At 42.8% G+C, this 20949-nt stretch overlaps 1 protein-coding gene across 1 annotated transcript in view; it reads left to right on the top strand.

Annotated features, from left to right (window-relative positions):
- Positions 1-20949, top strand: part of LOC118399861 (rho guanine nucleotide exchange factor 10-like protein) — a 175388-nt gene that overhangs the window by 59858 nt on the left and 94581 nt on the right. Inside the window, 2 exon segments of the mRNA XM_052474559.1 lie at positions 1984-2084; positions 18330-18448. Coding sequence (XP_052330519.1) covers positions 1984-2084; positions 18330-18448 — 220 coding nt within the window.

Genomic DNA, 20949 nt, shown 5'->3' with positions numbered 1-20949 from the left:
CAGTGTGCCTGCACGGTCCGGTCTATCCAGAGCCACCTCCATACACCAGTCCTCCGGTAGCAGCTCCCCGCACCAGGCTTCCTGTGCGTGTCCTCGATCCTGTAGCACCAGTTCCAGCACCACGCACCAGGCCTTCAGTGCGCCTCGCCTGTTCAGCACAGCCAGAGCCTTCCTTCCCTCCTGCGCTGTCAGAGTCTCCCGCCTGTTCAGCGCTATCAGAGCCTTCCTCCTCTACAGCGCTGCCAGAGCCTCCTGCCTGTTCGGAGCAGCCTGAGCTGCCAGTCTGCAGGGAGCTGTCAGTCTGCAAGGTGCTGTCAGTCTGCATGAAGCAACCAGAGCTGTCAGTCTGCAAAGAGCTGCCAGTCTCCAAGGAGCTGCCAGTCTGCAAGGAGCTGTCAGTCTGCAAGGAGCTGTCAGTCTGCAAGGAGCTGCCAGTCTGCAGGGTGCTGTCAGCCTGCATGGAGCAGTCAGAGCTGTCAGTCTGCATGAAGCAGCCAGAGCTGTCAGTCTGCAAGGAGCTGTCAGTCTGCAAGGAGCTGTCAGTCTGCAAGGAGCTGCCAGTCTGCAGGGTGCTGTCAGCCTGCATGGAGCAGTCAGAGCTGTCAGTCTGCAAGGAGCTGCCAGTCTGCAGGGTGCTGTCAGCCTGCAAGGAGCTGTCAGTCTGCAAGGAGCTGTCAGTCTGCAAGGAGCTGCCAGTCTGCAGGGTGCTGTCAGCCTGCATGGAGCAGTCAGAGCTGTCAGTCTGCAAGGAGCTGTCAGCCTGCATAGAGCAGCTAGATCCGCCAGTCAGCCATGATCGTCTAGATCTGCCAGTCAACCAGATTCTTCCAGATCTGCCAGTCAACCAGTCTCTTCCAGATCTGCCAGTCTGCATAGAGCAGCTAGATCTGCAGGTCAGCCATGATCTTCTAGATCTGCCAGTCAACCAGATTCTACCAGATCTGCCAGTCAACCAGAATCTTACAGATCTGCTAGTCAACCAGAATCTTACAGATCCGCCAGCCAGCCAGGATCTACCGGAGCCTACTACCTGCCTGAGCTTCATCTCAGTACTGGGCTTCCTCTCAGTACTGGGCTTCCTCTCAGTACTGGGCATTCCCTCAGTTCCGGGCTGCCCCTCAGTCCCGGGCTGCCCCTCAGTTCCGGGCTGCCCCTCATTTCCGGGCTGCCCCTCAGTCTCGAGCTGCCCCTCAGTACTGAGCTGCCCCTCAGTCCTGAGCTGCCCCTCAGTCCCGAGCTGCCCCTCAGTTCAGTGGGGTTTTGGGTGAGGACTATTAGGCCATGGTCGGCGGCGAGGGTGGATTATCCCAGGACGCGAAGGGGAGGAACTATGACATTAATGGAGTGGGGTCCACGTCCCGAGCCGGAACCGCCACCATGGACCCGGACCCTCCCTATGGTTTTGAGGTGCGTCCGGGAGTCCGCACCTTAGGGGGGGGGTTCTGTCACGCCTTGGTCTTAGTATTTTGTGTTTTCTTTAATTATTTGTTCAGGCCAGGGTGTGACATGGGTTTATTGTATTTTCGTATTGGGGTTTGTAGTATTTGGGATTGCGGCTGAGTAGGGGTGTTGTATAGGCTTGGCTGCCTGCGGCGGTTCTCAATCAGAGTCAGGTGATTCTCATTGTCTCTGATTGGGAACCGTATTTAGGTAGCCTGGGTTTCGCTTTGTGTTTCGTGGGTGATTGTTCCTGTCTCTGTGTAGTTTCACCAGATAGGCTGTAATTAGGTTTCACGTTCCGTTTGTTGTTTTTGTATTTGTATAGTTATTTCATGTGTCACTTTTTTCATTAAAGTCATGAGTAACCACCACGCTGCATTTCGGTCCGACTCTCTTTCTACAAACGAAGAACGACGTTACACCATAAAACACAGATGGGCTTTTAGCTGCTGCTTTCTGTAAACAGTAGAACAATGGTCCCGATGAGGTCCCCACAGAGCATGAGTCAGTTGTTTTAACTTGTGTGTGTGCATTCCCCTCCAGGTCGGGACGTCCCGTCAGCTTCATGGTGGTTTTCAACACCACCAGCCCCCTCAGCAAGATCTCCTGGGTCAACCGGCTGCACCTGGCCCAGATTGCGCAGCGTGAGTACTGCATTACATGACCCTTCCTTACCCTTACTGAAACAAAACACCAGTTACATAAAACAAGCTGCAAAATACACACAGTGAATTGATTTCTATGGTGTTTAGGCTTTATAGAGTAGTAGTTATAACATTTCACTTACAAATCCTTGCAAAAGAGTAGGTGGTTAAGGCAGCTGTGCTCCTGCTAAGGCACTTTCTGGTTTGTTTTACAGTCATTGGCTCAGCGAATGTCTGGTGTTATGTGTTACTGAATCACGTTAACCAAAGACGTCCCCCAGGGATAATGTGTTCTGTGTAATGTGTGCTTGGCCTCAGAGGCTAGGCCATATTGAGCTGAGCATGAAGGTAAACACACAGTCTGAGACTGCATCAGCACTGGTCCCTTTCCAGCAGGGAGCAGCACTGTGATTTTCTTTCCTACTGCCTCCCCCTCCAGTCTCCCCTTCCCCACTCCCCACTACCTATAGCCTGGCTCTATAACCGGAGTGAATCCACCCAGTGATGCTGGAGGCCATTCATTGGGAGGTTCATCAAAGCGTGCACTGAGCAACTGACACGGGGCTAGCCAGCCAGGGCTACTACTGTACATGATATTAATCTGATTTGCCATGGTGAAACTATCTCCCTCCATCACTCCCCCCACCACTTCCCCCTGACTCACCCAAACACACATGCACACATACATACACTAATCATGGTTTTGTGTCTATGGTATTGCTCTCTAAGCGTCCTGATAGCGTGTTACTTGGGCCGGCACTGTATTTGGGCTGCTTAAATCCCAGAGGCCGCTGGCTTCACAGTAAGCTCCTGTACACAAATCTGTAAAGGTTTCAAAGGAAGTTACTGGAACCAGATTAAACACCACAACATGAAATGCATTTTACAGATGAGCAGCCAGAGATGCAATTGAACATCATCCTGTTGTGGTGGTGAGGAATACCCAGCCCCAGGGACAACTTGCAAAGGGATCGATAGGGCCAGGACTAAGTCTACTGTTATGTGTTATAGGCTAAAGTAGTCATGTCTGTTTGGCTATCTATCCACAGTGTTAGTTTCTGTAGACATCTGCATATTTCTCTGTCCTCAGAAATGGCAGTGAATAGACCACTAGAGTGGATCTCTGCGTGGTGCTGCAGCTCTGTGTCTCACAGTGGGGCACGAGGTAGTGTGCTGAATATGTCAGTGCTGGAGTACGTCTGTAGGCTCTCCAGCAGAGCCCGTGGGGTGTTGTCTGACTGTCAGAAAGGCATCAAAAACATCAGACAGGGCGGATACTTTCAGTTGAGTATACCACAGCACAGCAGCATCCACAACACAGCGGTGCTGATTAGGACAGGTGATCTATTGAAATGACTTAGCTCATAGATAGCTTCTACAGTAGCAATCATAGCTTATACAGATAACTTCAAAAGTATTGTGACAGTGACACATGAAATGATACAATGACTATGAGGGTAAAGTGCTGTCAGCTTTAATATAAGGATACTTTCATCCATATTGGGTGAACCGTCTAAAAATTACAGCATTTTTATGTACATAGTCCTCCCATTTTAGGGAACCAAAAGTATTGGGACAAATTCACTTATGTGTATTAAAGTAGTAAAATCTAAGCACTTGGTCTCATATTACTAGCACACAATGACTACATTATGCTTGTCACTCTACAAACTTGTTGAATGCATTTGCTGTTTGTTTTGGTTGTGTTTCAGATCATTTTGTACCCAATAGAAATACTGTAAATGGTTAAAAATGTATAGTGTCCTTTTGGAGTCTCTTTTGTATTGTAAATAAGAATAGAATATGTTTCTAAACACTGCTACATTAACATGGACGAAATGCAAAGCCAAATTACTCTCAAAATACATTTTAGAATCGTTCTGAAAGCTTTAGTCTATGTAATATATTCTCAAGCCCATTACTGTACAAATAATATGGTTTTGTTAGACAAGCTAGGAAATGTGGTTTGTTTGGTATTTTGATTTGAATTGTTTCCTCCACTTACCCAACTTTTGCCAAGTGTTTGTATTATCCGGTTATTACTTGGGAAGCGAATGTTTTTGCAGAATAGATTGGTTGCACAACAACAAACCACCCCAATGCCAATCTCACGATGCTTCTCAAGCTCAAGTTATTGGAAATCTTTTAATAGTGATGAGCAAATAACGAAGTGGTTGTTGCGGTTTAAGTGGAAAGATCCCCAAAACACAGATAGCAGCTAGCCACTCAGGGAGAGGGACAAACATTTCCAAAAGCCTATTAAAAGTTCAATATTAGGAATGTTTTTTAATATAAAACATTATGACCTGCCATAAAATATTCTCTCCATCACTTTACCTGCCTGTATGCACTCTATATCCACTTATTTTTCTGGCTTCCTTATTCCTTATACTCAGTATTGCAGTAGTTACGTATATAATAGGTTTATTACTGTAGGACTATATATTTAGACCTAACATACACTACAAGTCCAAAAGTATGTGGTCACCTCTTCAAATGAGTGAATTTGGCTATTTCAGCCTCACCTGTTGCTGACAGGTGTGTAACATCTAGCACAAAGGGGCGGCAGGTAGCCTAATGGTTAGAGCGTTAGGCCAGGTTGCTAGATCGAATCCCAAAGCTGACAAGGTAAAAATCTGTCATTCTGCCACTGAGAAAGGCAGTTAATCCACTGTTCCTAAGCCGTCATTGTAAATAAGTATTTGTTCTTAACTGAGTTGCCTAGTCAAGCAAAGGTAAAAAAAAATATTTAAAAAACACAGCTATGCAATCGCCATATACAAAAATTGGCTGTAGAATGTCACGTACTGAAGAGCTCAGTGACTTTCAACGTGACACCATCATAGGATGCTACCTTTCCAACAAGTTCGTCAAATTTCTGCTCTGCTAGATCTGCCCTATTCAACTGTAAGAGCTGTTATTGTGAAGTGGAATCGTCTAGGAGCACAACGGCTCAGCTTGAAGTGTTAGGCCACATAGGCTCACAGATTTGGACCGGTGAGTGCTGAAGCTCGTAGCGTGTACAAATCGCCTGTCCTCGATTGCAACACCCACTAACGACTTCTAAACTGCCTCTGGAAACAACGTCAGCACTAGAACTGTTCATCGGGAGCTTCATGAAATGGGTTTCCATGGCCGTGCAGCCGTACACCATGCACAATGCCAAACGTTGGCTGGAGTGGTGTAAAGCTCAGAGCCATTGGACTCTGGAGCAGTGGAAACGCATTCTCTGGAGTGATGAATCACGCTTCACCATCTGGTAGTCCGATGGACAAATCTGGGTTTGGCGGATTCCAGGAGAACACTACCTGCCCCAATTCATAGTGCGTACATTTTGGTGGAGGAGGAATACTTTTCTGGGGCTGTTTTTCATTGTTCGGGCTAGGCCCCTTCGTTACAGTGAACGGAAATCTTAAAGCAACAGCATACAATAACATTCTAAGCGATTCTGTGCTTCCAGAACAGTTTGGAGAAGGCCCTTTTCTCTTTCAGCATGACAATGCCCCCGTGCACAAACTGCGAGCCAGGCCTAATCACCCAACATCAGTGGCCGACCTCACTCATGCTTTTGTGGCTGAATGGAAGAAAGTCCCCGCAACAATGTTCCAACATCTAGTGGAAGCCTTCCCAGAAGAGTGGAGGCTGTTATTTCAGCAAAGGGGGGACCAACTCCATATTAATGCCTATGATTTTAGAATGAGATGTTAGATGAGCAGGTGTCTACATACCTTTGGCCATGTTGTGTTCTTACACGTTATACAAAATATGACAATGTCAAAGTGAAAAGAAAATCCTACAAATCTTTACAAATGACTAAAAATTATATAACTAAAATATAGTTGTTGCATAAGTTTTCACCCCCTTTTGTTTAGGCAAGCCTAAATTAGTCCAGGAGTAAAATATGACTTAACAAATCACATAATAAGTAACATGGACTCACACTGTGTGAAATAATAGGGGTTGACATGATTGCCCTGTTTATACACAACATCTGTAAGGTCACACAGTCAAGTATTGAATTTCGAGCACATATTCAACTACAAAGACCAGGGAGCTCATCCATAGCCTCACAAAGAAGGGCAGTGATTGGTAGATGGGTAACAATAACACATTAGACATTTAACATTTATTTAAGCATGCCAATTTAATAATTATTCTATGGATTATGTATTGAACCACCCAGACACATCAAAGACACAGTTGTCCTGAACTGAGATGCAGGACAGGAAGGAAACTGCTCAGGGATTTGACCATGAGGTGATTTTAAGACAGCTAGTTCAACGGTTAAAAACTGAGAATGAATCAACAAAATTGTAGTGACTCCACAATAATGAGTGAAAAGAATAGGATAGGAATATACAGAATAAAAATCTCCCAAAACATGCATCCTGTATGCAACAAGGCACTAAAGTAATACTGGGAAAAGAAGTAATGGCAAAGGAATACACCTTTTGGCCTAAATGCTAGGCCTTATGTTTGGAGAAAATCCAACACATCGCTGAGTAACTGCCACCTGAAATTGAAGCATGGTGTGGTGGCGGCATCATGGTATGGGTATGCTTGACATCGATAAAGACTGACAAAGACTGATTCAAATAAACGGGATGGAGCTAAGCACATGCAAAATCCTAGAGGAAAACCTGCTTCAGTTTTCTTTACACCAGACCTATAACACAAAGCCAAATCTATACTGGAGTTGCTTACCAAGAAGACTGAGTGACAAAGATTTGACTTAAATCGGCTTGAAAATATATGGCAAGACTTGGAAATTGCTGTCTAGCCATCATCCCCAACACCTTGACAGAGCTTGAGGAATTTAGAAAAGAATAATGGGCAAATATTGCATTACTCAGGTGTGCAAAGCTCTTAGACTTACCCAAGAAGACACAGCTGTAATCGCTGCAAAAGCTCTTTCTAACATGTATTGGCTCAAGGGGCGAATACTTATCTAATCAAGGTACTTTTTATTAGTGTTAATACAATTTAGGATAACAAAAATCCATTTTGAAATGACAAAACATTTGGGGTAGATCGTTGACAACAAAAAAAGACAATTAAATCTATTTCAATCCCACTTTGTAACAACAGAAAATGTGAAGAAATCCAAGGGGCTACTTATGATAGGCAATGTAGGTGAAAATCCATTGAGACATTTTTGAGGCTACAGTGTGAACAAAATGGACTTGCATCAACCCGGCCAGGATGTCAATTACATGTTAATTGCATTACACCCCCACTTTGCTTTCCCATTTAACCAAATGTAATTACAATAAGGGAGTTGTTGATGTAATTTCACGGATGGCCTGCCGTCACTAGGCTCTCCTGTCATTTCATGGTCATTTCTATTTCAATCAGCAGTTGAACTCTACTCAGCTGTATCCTGTATGGACAGAGAGGGGTGCCTTGCACCAAAATGTCTCCAAATGGCTGATGCCCCAAATAGCAAACACTCGAATGCATGATTTAGTGAGCTATTAAACATCACAAAGCTCATTTTGGAGCCAGACTCAGCCTTGTAGCTACCAGTGTTTATGTTATAACCCCCCATTTATATAACACACTTATATCCCTCAGGTATGCTTTCATGTACACTCCTTACTGTACCGCACAGAATACGCTTAGTGCCAATTTGCCAAATGCTATCCCCAAAGTGTACTTTCAAAACACATCAATCACATCTCATTGCTTACACTTAAGCTACAGGAACATAATTGTTTGCCTGACGTACAACTTGAAGCACATTAATAGCATGATTTGTCTTGTAGCGTAGCTCTTTGTCTTGGGCACATACATTATATATACAGTAGGAATGTCTGACAGATATGAAAAGTTTGTTGATGTAGAGGTTTTTACTTTGCATGTGTCCAGCAGTAAGGCCTTACACCACAGACAATATAGAACAGATGCCTCCAGTAAAAACAACTTTGAGAGCTTGGGCTGATAAGGTTCTATCTGCAAAAATATAATTCTGAGATATTGGCTTTAAAGTTCCAAACCCTTATTGGTTTGAATGGTGACAGCAATTTTTGTCTTGTATTCTTTTGTACTTAATAACATGAATTAGGGTATTTAGAATACTACATAGGTAGAGAACCTTGAACAGAACAAGGCTGTGTCAATAATGACATTTTGCCAATTATAACCGTATAGTCCCAAGCTCTCGAATTGTGTCACCTTGGGACCACATGTTCACAATTGCCCAACAGTGGTGCTGCAGCACACTCAGAACTCAGGAAAGCTACGTGTTCCGCAGTATCTCCTGTTCCACTTCAATTGGGACTACTGTTTCCAAGAGGGTCCTACAATAACATTGCCAGACACATAGCCTAATAATTATTAATAGGTTGATTTTGTGCAGAATAATTCATTACTATTTCAATGTATGGACTTCCAGCCTTTCCAGGCAAGGATAGGACTGCTGATTTGACGGCCCACTCAAGCAGATCAGACAAGTGAGAGGAGTTGAGGTGCCAGAGAAAGAAAGATGGAGGAGTGGATAGAGGCAAGAAGAGAGAGGTTGAAAGGGATGGGAGGGTGGAAAGGATGATTGAGACAAGCAATCAGTCCCACCACAGGGAGCAGAGGGCAGGCAGGGGGCTGTGGCCTGCGGTTACCTTGCTATCTCTAAGTGTGTCAGACTCTCCTCTTCCCCAGCAGCCGATTGATAGACAATGCCTGAGGAGTGAAGTGTGGCTTGTCCGTCGTGGCACACACTTTAAGACTCCCTCTTAAAGAGATTCTCCAGTAGTTATGTATACTTTTTAGCCAGTAGTTCTGAAAGTAGTGCTCACAACCCAAAAGTGTTCCCCAAAATAATGTACTACTACTGTATGTCACATATGTGCAGATATGTGCACCACGTCATTGCTCTCTCTCTCACTCTGCTGTGTGTGCATCTCACTAGTGTGCATCTCACTAGTGTGCATCTCACTCAAATAGCAAAGAACTGAACCTTATTGGATGGAACTCGAATTGCTAGGCTGGCCCAGGTGGGGGAAAATGGCGATGCACAGCTTCCAGTAAACAGTCGCTTCCAAACTAGGGATTTCGTGGCTAATTGAGATTTTATAAAATTCTGCTCATAGCTGATGTCTGTAAGAACTAAACATTGACATATCCAGCCCAAAGTGTGAGGTTTAAAAAACACTTACTAGTCGTTAAAGTTCCAGAGCATGTCTTTAATCCACTGCTAACAAGTACTATGATGAAGCACCGGGGAGCAGAACACAGGAGATGGGCCATGTGCTTCCTGTACCATGCTGTAGGTTCAAGTAGAAGTGATGACCTTCAGATCCATGCTGTCAGTTCAAGTACTGTACAATTTAATGGAAAACTGTCATTTATATTGTAACTTAGGGTATTATCAACAGTAAAATACCCAAATGTTTTACTGCGGCATACTATAAATGATGGTGCATTGTGTGAACATTTTGTGGGCGGGAAATAATTACTGTATTTCGAATGGTACTGTATTTCCACCCCACACCGTACCATATCTTTGGAGCGCCAAAAACCTTTTGACCACTAGTGCATTGGTTCCCAACCTTTTTTGAACCATGGCACCCCTTGATGGGATATACAATTCTGCAGCACATCTACCATTTTTTTTTATTGGTAATGACCTCCATCTCATCTGATCCATACTGCAAGTCATATTTTTTCTGTGACAATTTTTTAAAGATAAAATATGGTTTATTTTTAAGAATTTTCATAGTTTTCACCATTTTTTAATCATGATGGTGTATTTGTGTGTACCCCTTTAAGAGAGTCCTGTGAATATGAAACAGAAAGAAAAACATGTAGCTTTGGTAAAATAAGAAAAAGGACCACTTTTGGGTTTAAAAAAATAAAATGTATTAAGATTTTTTATTCCGATTTTTCAGGGGGTGCTGCAGCTTTGGCAGAGGCTGTTGTGTAGCTAAGCCAGGGTCAAATATAAAAAATTCAACCTCTCTGGCTAAGCCTAATCAGACTTGCCTATGATAATGGTTTTCATAGAAGAAGTAAAATGATTAAAATGACTATGCTTGTGATACGCGCCCCTCAAATCATACAAATGTAACAACAGCCTGAGCACACTGGACTTGAAACAACAACAACAATACACCATGTGCCCTTTAATGTATTATCTGACAGGCACTAGCGCTCACAAGTAAGCACACCGGTGAGAACCACTGCAATTGTGGGTGCATGATATTGTTGTTTCTAGTCATTAACATATTTTGAGGCATATTGAGGTTATATTGTTGTACCTGTGAGTGAGAATGTTGTACCAATTTAACTCATATTTGGTTATAGTGCTCCATCAATTTAAAATGTATAGGGACAGATTGTAGTAGCATCAAGTCTTAAACCTTAAATGGTTGAGCATTTTGCCATGTCCTTATGATCTCTTTTGCCCTGCAGTGTCCCCTTTACAGTGTAGTATTGTGCCTCTGTGGTGTCATTCAATGTATCTCCTTCAGGGCTCACGTTATGTATTATGGTTGTTATGGCAACTGCACGTTTATTTGCCTTGCTCAAGCAGCATCAATTTCTATATGTTTTTTGTTGTAATTATTCCGCATTGGATAAGAAAGATGGAATGATACCTAGTGATGATGAGTCAAATACAAACAATAAAGCATTTGCCACATGCTCCACTGTATGCTGCTCAGCTTTAGAATTTCTGCACCCAGAAATTAATCTGTCAGACCGCAAAGATTATCTCAACATCTCACTGTGCTCAAACAGTGGGAAATGTTTATGATGAGTAATACATTATCAGGGATTTAATTAACAAATCCCACTCTTGCATTGATCCCTAGGAAATATCAATTGCGCTGGTATATTTAATTAGTCTTTAACTTTGTATCATAGGGTTGATAGACCGCTGCACTCTGCAAATTAAATCATCATCGGCAAAAGGCTTGAAACACAAGCCTGATTTGAATAAAACATCACAACCGAAGAAACCAAACCCCTATGTGGAATGGCTTGAATGCACCTTTCCATGTTGACATCAATCACATCAATTTATTATTTATATTGTACCCCCTTTTCGTGGTATCCAATTGTTAGTAGTTAGTATCTTGTCTCATCGCTACAAAGACGAAGGTCGAAAGCCATGCGTCATCCGAAACACAACCCAACCAAGCCGCACTGCTTCTGAACACAGCGCGCATCCCACCCAGAAGCCAGCAGCACCAATGTGTTGGAGGAAACACTGTGCACCTGGCAACCTGGTTAGCGCGCACTGCGCCCGGCCCGCCACAGGAGTCCCTAGTGCGCGATGAGACAAGGATATCCCTACCTGCCAAACCCTCCCTAACCCGGACAACGCTAGGCCAATTGTGCGTCGCGGACACAGAGTCTCTGGTGGCACAGCTAGCACTGCGATGCAGTGCCCTAGACCACTGCACCACCTGGGAGGCGCTATTCAATTCTTGAATGGATTAGAACTTGGACGGAATTGATGGTTAGAACCAAATATCTCAAATTTGGACTCATCAGACCAAAGGACAGATTTCCACCAGTCTAATGTCCATCGCCTCTTCAACCTCAGGAGGCTGAAGAAATTCGGCTTGTCAACAAAAGCACTCACAAACTTCTACAGATGCGCAATCGAGAGCATTCTGTCGGGCTGTATCACCGCCTGGTACGGCAACTGCTCCGCCCACAAACGTAAGGCTTTCCAGAGGGTAGTGAGGTCTGCACAACGCATCACCAGGGGCAAACTACCTGCCCTCCAGGACACATACACCACCTGATGTCACAGGAAGGCCATAAAGATCATCAAGGACAACAACCACCCGAGCCACTGCCTGTTCACCCTGCTATCATCCAGAAGGCGAGGTCAGTACAGGTGCATCAATGCAGGGACCGAGAGACTGAAAAACAGCTTCTATCTCAAGGCCATTAGACTGTTAAACAGCCACCACTAACATTGAGTGGCTGCTGCCAACACACTGACTAAACTCCAGCCACTTTAATAATGGGAATTGATGAAAATTGATGGAAAATATATCACTAGCCACTTTAAACAATGCTACTCGATATAATGTTTACATACCCTACATTACTCATCTCATATGTATATGTATATACTGTACCCTATATCATCTACTGCATCTTTATGTAATACATGTATAACTAGCCACTTTAAACTATGCCACCTTGTTTACATACCCTACATTACTCATCTCATATGTATATACTGTACTCGATAACATCTACTGCATCTTGCCTATGCCGTTCTGCACCATCACTCATTCATATATCTTTATGTACATATTATTTATCCCTTTACACTTGTGTGTATAAGGTAGTAGTTTTGTAATTATTAGGTTAGATTACTCGTTGGTTATTACTGCATTGTCGGAACTAGAAGCACAAGCATTTCACTACACTCACATTAACATCTGCTAAGCATGTGTATGTGACAAATATATTTAATTTGATTTGCGGGTGTTTCTTGGCCCAAGCAAGTCTCTTCTTCTTAATGGTGTCCTTTAGTAGTGGTTTATTTGCAGCAATTCAACCATGAAGGCCTGATTCACGCAGTCTCCTCTGAACAGTTGATGTTGAGATGTGTCTGTTACTTGAACTCTGTGAAGCATTTATTTGGGCTGCAATTTCTAATGAACTTATCCTCTGCAGCAGAATTAACTTTTACCAAATAATTTACCAAATATCTTCTGTTTTCCACCCCTACCTTGGGTCAACTGATTGGCTCAAATGCATTAAAAAGGAATTCCACAAATTAACTTTTAAGAAGGCACACATGTTAATTGAAATGCATTCCAGGTGACAACATCATGAAACTGGTTGAGAGAATGCAAGAGTGTGCAAAGCTGTTATCAAGGCAAAGGGTGGCTACTTTGAAGAATCTCAAATATAAAATATACAATGATACTAACACTTTTTTGGTTACTACATGATTCCATGTGTTATTTAATCGTTTTGATGTCTTGACTATTATTCTACAATGTATAAAATAGTAAAAATTAAGAAAACCCTTGAATGAGTAGGTGTGTCTAAACTTTTGACTGGTACTGTACATTCAGTCTAAATCTACCATCCTTTAAGTTCTTGTGTGACTTCAAAATGAGGGGCGTTGTAAAAAGAACATTTATCAGTGATTGGATTGCATCTAACACATCTAACCAATCAAAGTATCAAAGTTGATAACATCTATAACATCTATAAGTACATCTAACATCTATAAGTACCTATAAGTACCTAGGTGTCTGGCTAGACTGCAAACTCTCCTTCCAGACTCACATCAAACATCTCCAATCAAAAATCAAATCCAGAGTCGGCTTTCTATTCCGCAACAAAGCCTCCTTCACTCACGCTGCCAAGCTTACCCTAGTAAAACTGACTATCCTACCGATCCTCGACTTCGGCGATGTCATCTACAAAATGGCTTCCAACACTCTACTCAGCAAACTGGATGCAGTCTATCACAGTGCCATCCGTTTTGTCACTAAAGCACCTTATACCACCCACCACTGCGACTTGTATGCTCTAGTCGGCTGGCCCTCACTACATATATTCGTGGCCAGACCCACTTACTCCAGGTCATCTACAAGTCCATGCTAGGTAAAGCTCCGCCTTATCTCAGTTCACTGGTCACGATGGCAACACCCATCCGTAGCACGCGCTCCAGCAGGTGTATCTCACTGATCATCCCTAAAGCCAACACCTCATTTGGCCGCCTTTCGTTCCAGTACTCTGCTGCCTGTGACTGGAACGAATTGCAAAAATCGCTGAAGTTGGAGACTTTTATCTCCCTCTCCAACTTCAAACATCAGCTATCCGAGCAGCTAACCGATCGCTGCAGCTGTACATAGTCTATAGGTAAATAGCTCACCCTTTTTCACCTACCTCATTCCCATACTGTTTTTATACTGTTTTTATTTATTTACTTTTCTGCTCTTTTGCACACCAATATCTCTACCTGTACATGCCCATCTGATCATTTATCACTCCAGTGTTAATCTGCAAAATTGTATTATTCGCCTACCTCCTCATGCCTTTTGCACACATTGTATATAGACTGCCCATTTTTTTCTACTGTGTTATTGACTTGCTAATTGTTTACTCCATGTGTAACTCTGTGTTGTCTGTTCACACTGCTATGCTTTATCTTGGCCAGGTCGCAGTTGCAAATGAGAACTTGTTCTCAACTAGCCTACCTGGTTAAATAAAGGTGAAATAAATAAAAATAAAATAAATAAAAAATAACGTCATTATGTAGGCTGGCTTTGGCCGAACCCATCGGTTTCTGGGACCAAGAATGTGTTTACTTTCTAGAAATCGTAGGTGAGAGGCATATCCAGACTCATCGTGGAGAAGAAACGTTAGTTTGGGTAGCTAGGCAGTTTGAGTAACCAGGAAATAGAAGTCATATTATAGGATTGTTTTTTGTTTAGTTGTATATGAGGCAACAAGATGGTATAGAGAAGCAGCCCCACAGCTGCATTCAAGACTGGAGGTAATGACTGTTTTACCTCCAGAGTATTCATCCTTAGTGAATTGGTTCTAAGGTTGTATTTTTGAGTGGTTGACATCCAAACATAGCTCCTGACAGCAATTTTATGTCATGGTGTGTAATCTGTCACAACTGATATTTTCTAGTTTTTTTCCACATTTGGCAGTGGTGTACTGACCAGTGCTGTACTGTGGCTAGGCCGAGCTCCCCTCTCTCTTTCCGCCCTCTTTCATTCAGACCTGATGAGACACGTTGTTTGTTTATCTTTCACCATGATTCTTCAGTTTACAACACAACATTAAGCAGAATAATGGCAGTTGGAGAGAGGGAGGGAGGGACAGAGATATTTGGCTGTGGAGCTCTGGCTTTCTGCTCTATCTGAAAGGGTTAGAGTGTCACGCCTTGAGCATAGAGAGCCTTTGTTTCTCTATGGTGTAGTAGGTCAGGGCGTGACTGGGGGGTATTCTAGTTTATTATTTCTATGTGGTGTTCTAGTTTATTTTCTATGTTGGTGATTTGTATGATTCCCAATTAGAGGCAACTGGTAATCGTTGTCTCTAATTGGGGATCATTTTTAGGTAGCATTTTTCCCACTTGTGTTTGTGGGATATTATTTTGTGTTTTGTGCAAGTGCACCACGTAGTCACGTTTCGTTATTAGTTTATTTGATTTATTGTTTTGTTTTGCTTAAGTTTCACTTTATAAAAAATATGTGGAACTCAACATCCGCTGCACCTTCGTCCGTCTCTCCTCGCGTAAGTGACATATGCCAGCAGCATACCACCCTGCGTACCACTGTTGGCTTGCTTCTGAAGCTAAGCAGGGTTGGTCCTGGTCAGTTCCTGGATGGGAGACCAGATGCTGCTGGAAGTGGTGTTGGAGGGCCAGTAAAAGGCACTCTTTCCTCTGGTCTAAAAAAATATATCCCAATGCCCCAGGGCAGTGATTGGGGACACTGCCCTGTGTAGGGTGCTGTCTTTCGGATGGGACGTTAAACGGGTGTCCTGACTCTGAGGTCATTAAAGATCCTGGTGTCCTGGCTAAATTCCCAATCTGGCCCTCAAACCATCACGGTCACCTAATAATCCCCAGTTTACATTTGGCTCATTCATCCCCCTCCTCTCCCCTGTAACTATTCCCCAGGTCATTGCTGCAAATGAGAACATGTTCTCAGTCAACTTACCTGGTAAAATAACGGATAAATAAAAGAATAGAGGGTCTTTTGTGAATAGAATGTATTATCGCTGATTCATTAGTGACTTTGTCCGTGTGTGTGTATGCACATGCCCATGTGTGCTTGTGAGCGTGTGTGTGAAGTGACTGTCTGTCTTTCTCTCATTAAGGCCTACATTAGACTGGTTGTGTGTTTACTGTTTGTTCCGAGGGACAGGCACCTTTACTTGTCATCATTAATAGACAGGAAAAGCTGAATGGCAGGGTGTGTTTTCACAATGCCTGTATTTTGTTTTTCTCCTCCCTCCCTCCCTCCCTCCATGCACACAGTACTTAAGGAAATCAATATGGGTAACACAGTCTTGGACGTACTCAGGTATTTAATATCACCCTCCACAACAAATAAAATCAGCAGGACCAATACCTTATCTGAACCAACAATCACTTGGTTGCCAAACATACAGTAGTGGAGTGTTGTTTATGCTCATTGAATGATTAGCTGAAGAAAGGTGCTGAGCACAAAGGTGCAAAGGAAATCAGTGGACCCTCTGACCCACGCGGACCAGCTTCGGGCAAACGGCCTTCAATTACAGCCTTTTAATAAATGACCCTCATAGCCCTGATCCTCCCTGGGAAGAGCTCTATCTGAGAAAGGTTCAGAGATCATCTCAGAGGGAGATCATTTAGGAATACCTTGCAGGTATGAATACTTTATACATGATTGGAACCCAAACACTAAATAGCCCAACTTCATCATTATTGATTAATTAGTTGATGATCTGTCTGAGCCTGCTCCTCTGATTTGATAAATACCACCCCTCAGGGATTTAGACTGGTGGATTTTAGCAATACAGTATGTTTTTTCTTCTGGCTCATAAGAAAGCCTGGACTTTTCTCTTTTTTTTTCTCAGCATTGTTGTCAAAAGACATCTCAACTCTATCATTCTAAAGACACACACGGTTTCATTATTCCTATTCACACTGGTTCAGAGAAATATGGAATAAGTTATCATATGAAATGAGTATCAGATATGAAAGCCTCTCAACAGAAGGGGCTTTGACCTTGACCCTGTCCTCTCACTCTCTGTCACGAATATCACCGAAGGTGGCGCTCGGCGGTCGTCGTCGCCGGTCTGTTAGCTGCCACCGATCCCTTTTTCCTTTTCGTTTGTTTTTGTCTAATTGTTTTCACCTGTTCCTTGTTGGGGTTTTGGGATGGGTGTTATTTAAGGTCGTTTTGCCCGCTGGTGTTTGTGCGGGCTTGTTGGTTGTTACGTTTGGTGATGTTTTGGTTTTGGGTTTTTCGCTGTCCAGTGTGTGTCTAGGTTTTGGGTTGGTTTAGCGCCAGTGTTTTGGGCATTCACCCATGTTTTGGACCTGTTACGATTTGAAGGACATTAAAGCATTTTCCCGTTCATTTCGCTCTCTGCATCTGACTCCTCACTCATTTCACTCACCCGACATTACACTCTCTCCAAACATCACTGAATGGATTCATATTTTGAAGGTCATCAATCTCAATGAGTTTATACATTTGTATCATCATGAATAGTTATTCAGTACTGTACTGAGGCTTGTAAACATGAAGCTATGCAGAGTTAAGAGGTGGTGAATGTATGTGTCTCCAGTACATATTTATCTTTGGAAATGTGAGAATAAGGGTTTAAAAGCAGTGCGACATCTTGAGGTACCGTATCACCTGCAAATTGACTCCCTCTTTTTGTGTACCAGTCCTTCTAAGGGAAACCCATCTGAAATATTATGAGTTGGGGAGACAGAACTCAACTAATTGGCCCTTAAGTCTCCTGTATTCCTACCTGCACCGCAACAGCCAAATAGCAAAAACAACCGCCGCTGTCAAATTAACTGGTCGCACATCTCAAACCAAATTAGGTGTTTAGGATACACTGTGATGTTGTGATGTGATGTTGCTTTGGAAACAGCAACTCTGTATTTCTGTGGCTTATTGCATATTGATGTATGCAGTTATGCACAAGACACAGGGAGTAAATTAAAACAAGCTGTTTGATTGCATACACAATTGCCTTTTAGTTAGTTGCAATTGACAGTTACAAAATTACTTAATGGAGGTATTTTGGCAGATCTGTGTTGTGTCTGGCGAGCAGGTGCACCTGTTGTAGTGGCTTCGAGGTATTCAGATGTCATGCGCCAGCCAAATTCTTTATTAACCAGCGGTTGCCTTTCTCCTGCTGGGGCAGATACTTGCTGTTATTTTCTCTTTAACAAAGGATCATCACCAGTGCCTTAATCAGTGTTGGCCTAGTATGGAGCTTCTGGGAGTGGGCTGTACCTGGTCCCATCTCCCCTGGCTCTGACTGATTACACACACGCACAATTCTAATTATCCTATTCATATTACATACCTGAAGCCAATTCATCGGGTTACACTTTGTTTTGGAAACAAGAAAATAGACCCGTGTCCACTGTTCAGTCAAGTATTTCATATTTCTTGTGAGTGCTTATTTGAAGTGGGTCCACTTGGAAGGCTCAACTGCAGTAAGTACAAATACAGTTATGCCATATGCCATTACGAAATATGATTGAGTGGAATTAAAACATATGGTATTTTCTTCTAGGAGAGGAGAACACACCAGGATGGTTCTGTGCAGAGGATGAAGTGAAGACCATGTCACCATTTTGGCCTTTACTGGCCTGCCGTGTGCCTGTCTTTAGCACCAAATCCTCGGACAGGAAGGTGAGTTCCAGGATAAAACGCCTCTTTGTACGACTCAAGTCTTCTAGTTAAACAGAGTAGTGTGTGTTCTTCGATAGTTTTTAGAATTGTTTCTCAGACACACTGTAGGGCTAAACAGAATGGCTGCCCCCTATCGACATCACCACGCAATCAATAATCAGGACGCAGCAACAAACAGTGAATGAGGAGCATAATATTATGTCTACTCAGCTATATTACAATGCAGTTAAGCGCAGTAATTTCCCATTGAAGGCAATCAAAGAGTACTTGCTTTAGCCCAGGAAATAAAAATACCCTGTCTCAGGATGAATTCACTACAATGGTCCTAGGCTATCAAAATATTAAGATTACTCATTTTTCAACCACTCCACAAATTTCCTGTTAACAAAGTATTGTGTTGGCAGGTCGGTTAGGAGATCTACTTTGTGCATGACACAACTCATTTTCAACAATTGTTTACAGACAGATTATTTCACTTTTAATTCACTGTATCACAGTTTCACTGGGTCAGAAGTTTACATACACTAAGTTGACTGTGCCTTTAAACAGCTTGGAAAATTCCAGAAAATTATGTCATGGCTTTAGGATAATTGACATAATTTGTGTCAGTTGGAGGTCTACGTGTGGATGTATTTCAAGTCCTACCTTCAAACTCAGTGCCTCTTTGCTTGACATCATTGGAAAATCAAAAGAAATCTGCCAAGACCTCAGAAGAAAAATTGTAGACCTCCAGTCTGGTTCATCCTTGGGAGCAATTTCCAAATGCCTGAAGGTACCACGTTCATCTGTACAAACAATGGTACGCAAGTATAAACACCATGGGACCGTGCAGCCGTCATACCGCTCAGGAAGAAGTTCTGTCTCCTAGAAATGAACGTACTTTGGGGCGAAAACTGCAAATCAATCCCAGAACAACAGCAAATGACCTTGTGAAGATGCTGGAGGAAACCGGTACAAAAGTATCTATATCCACAGTAAAACAAGTCCTATATCGACATAAGCTGAAAGGCCGCTCAGCAAGGAAGAAGCCACTGCTCCAAACCGCCATAACAAAGCCAGACTACGGTTTGCAATTGCACATGTGGACAAAGATCGTTCTTTTTGGAGAAATGTCCTCTGGTCTGACGAAAATTGAACTGTTTGGTCATAATGACCATCGCTATGTTTGGAGGAAAAAGGGGGAGGCTTGCAAGCCGAAGAACACCATTCCAACCATGAAGCACAGGGGTGGCAGCATCATGTTGTGGGGGTGCTTTGCTGTGGGAGGTACTGGTGCCTTTCACAAAATAGATGACATCACGAGGGAGGAAAATTACGTGCATATATTGAAGCAACACAAAGCTTGGTCCCAAATGGGTCTTCCAAATTAACAATGACCCCAAGCATACTTCCAAAGTTGTAGCAAAATTGCTTAAGGACAACAACTTCAAGGTATTGGAGTGCCAATCACAAAGCCCTGATGTCAATCCTATAGAACATTTGTGGGCAGACCTGAAAAGTGTGTGCGAGCAAGGAGGCCTACAAACCTGACTCAGTTACACCAGCTCTGTCAGGAGGAATAGGCCAAAATTCACCCAACTTATTGTGGGAAGCTTGTGGAAGGCTACCTGAAACGTTTGACCCAAGTTAAACAATTTAAAGGCAATGCCAATCAGATACTAATTGAGTGTGTGTAAGCTTCTGACCCACTGGGAATGTGATGAAGAAATAAAAGCTGAAATAAATAATTCTCTCTACTATTATTCTGACATTTCACATTCTTAAAATAAAGTGGTGATCCTAACTGACCTAAGACAGGGAATTTTTATAAGTCAGGAATTGTGAAGAGCTGAGTTGAAATGTTTTTGGCTAAGTTGTATGTAAACTTCCGACTTCAACTGTAGATGGAGGAGCATTGTGTGCAGATTTTCCCTCAGTCTGGACACAATAAGGCTACCGCAAGTGCGTACAGTTGGTGACGTCATCAGCACTTCGCTTTGCTTGCTAGCTTTCTGGCTAGTTACAGAAGTTAGCAGGCTACGTAGCTACAGTAGTTAGCTACTGCCATCAAGTTGTTGTTATGTTATTAACATATTTGCCTATTCCACATTTTCAGAATTCATACTTGCATTTGCATATAGCGTAGGAAAAGGGAATCTGGAAACAATGTGGATACATTTAAATGTAAATGCATGATGTGTTCGGAATTCTATGATCAAAACGTCATGATTAAAATTCCAAAACTTTATTAACTGCCAACTCTAGACACAACCATGGAGTCTTAGAATTACAAGATGACACTGTACCTTCCACAGCAAAGCTGGCTAGAAAGTGGCGATCGATAGAGCCTGTGAAGAGTTGGGAGCCTCTCATAGATCAAATGGCAAACTCAGGTGAGAGACAGACTAAAAGGGTTTCAGGACTCCGTCAAAGAGTTATAAAATCAATTTGCAGTGGCTGGAAGATGATATTCAGACTACATTTTTAGCTATAATGCGGTTATGGGGCTTGCATCGCAAGGT

This window comes from Oncorhynchus keta, chromosome 21 (assembly GCF_023373465.1).
Source record: "Oncorhynchus keta strain PuntledgeMale-10-30-2019 chromosome 21, Oket_V2, whole genome shotgun sequence".
In the NCBI taxonomy this organism is placed as follows: domain Eukaryota; kingdom Metazoa; phylum Chordata; class Actinopteri; order Salmoniformes; family Salmonidae; genus Oncorhynchus; species Oncorhynchus keta.
Note: the sequence above shows the minus strand (reverse complement) of the source record. Positions and strands in the feature narration are given on the sequence as shown.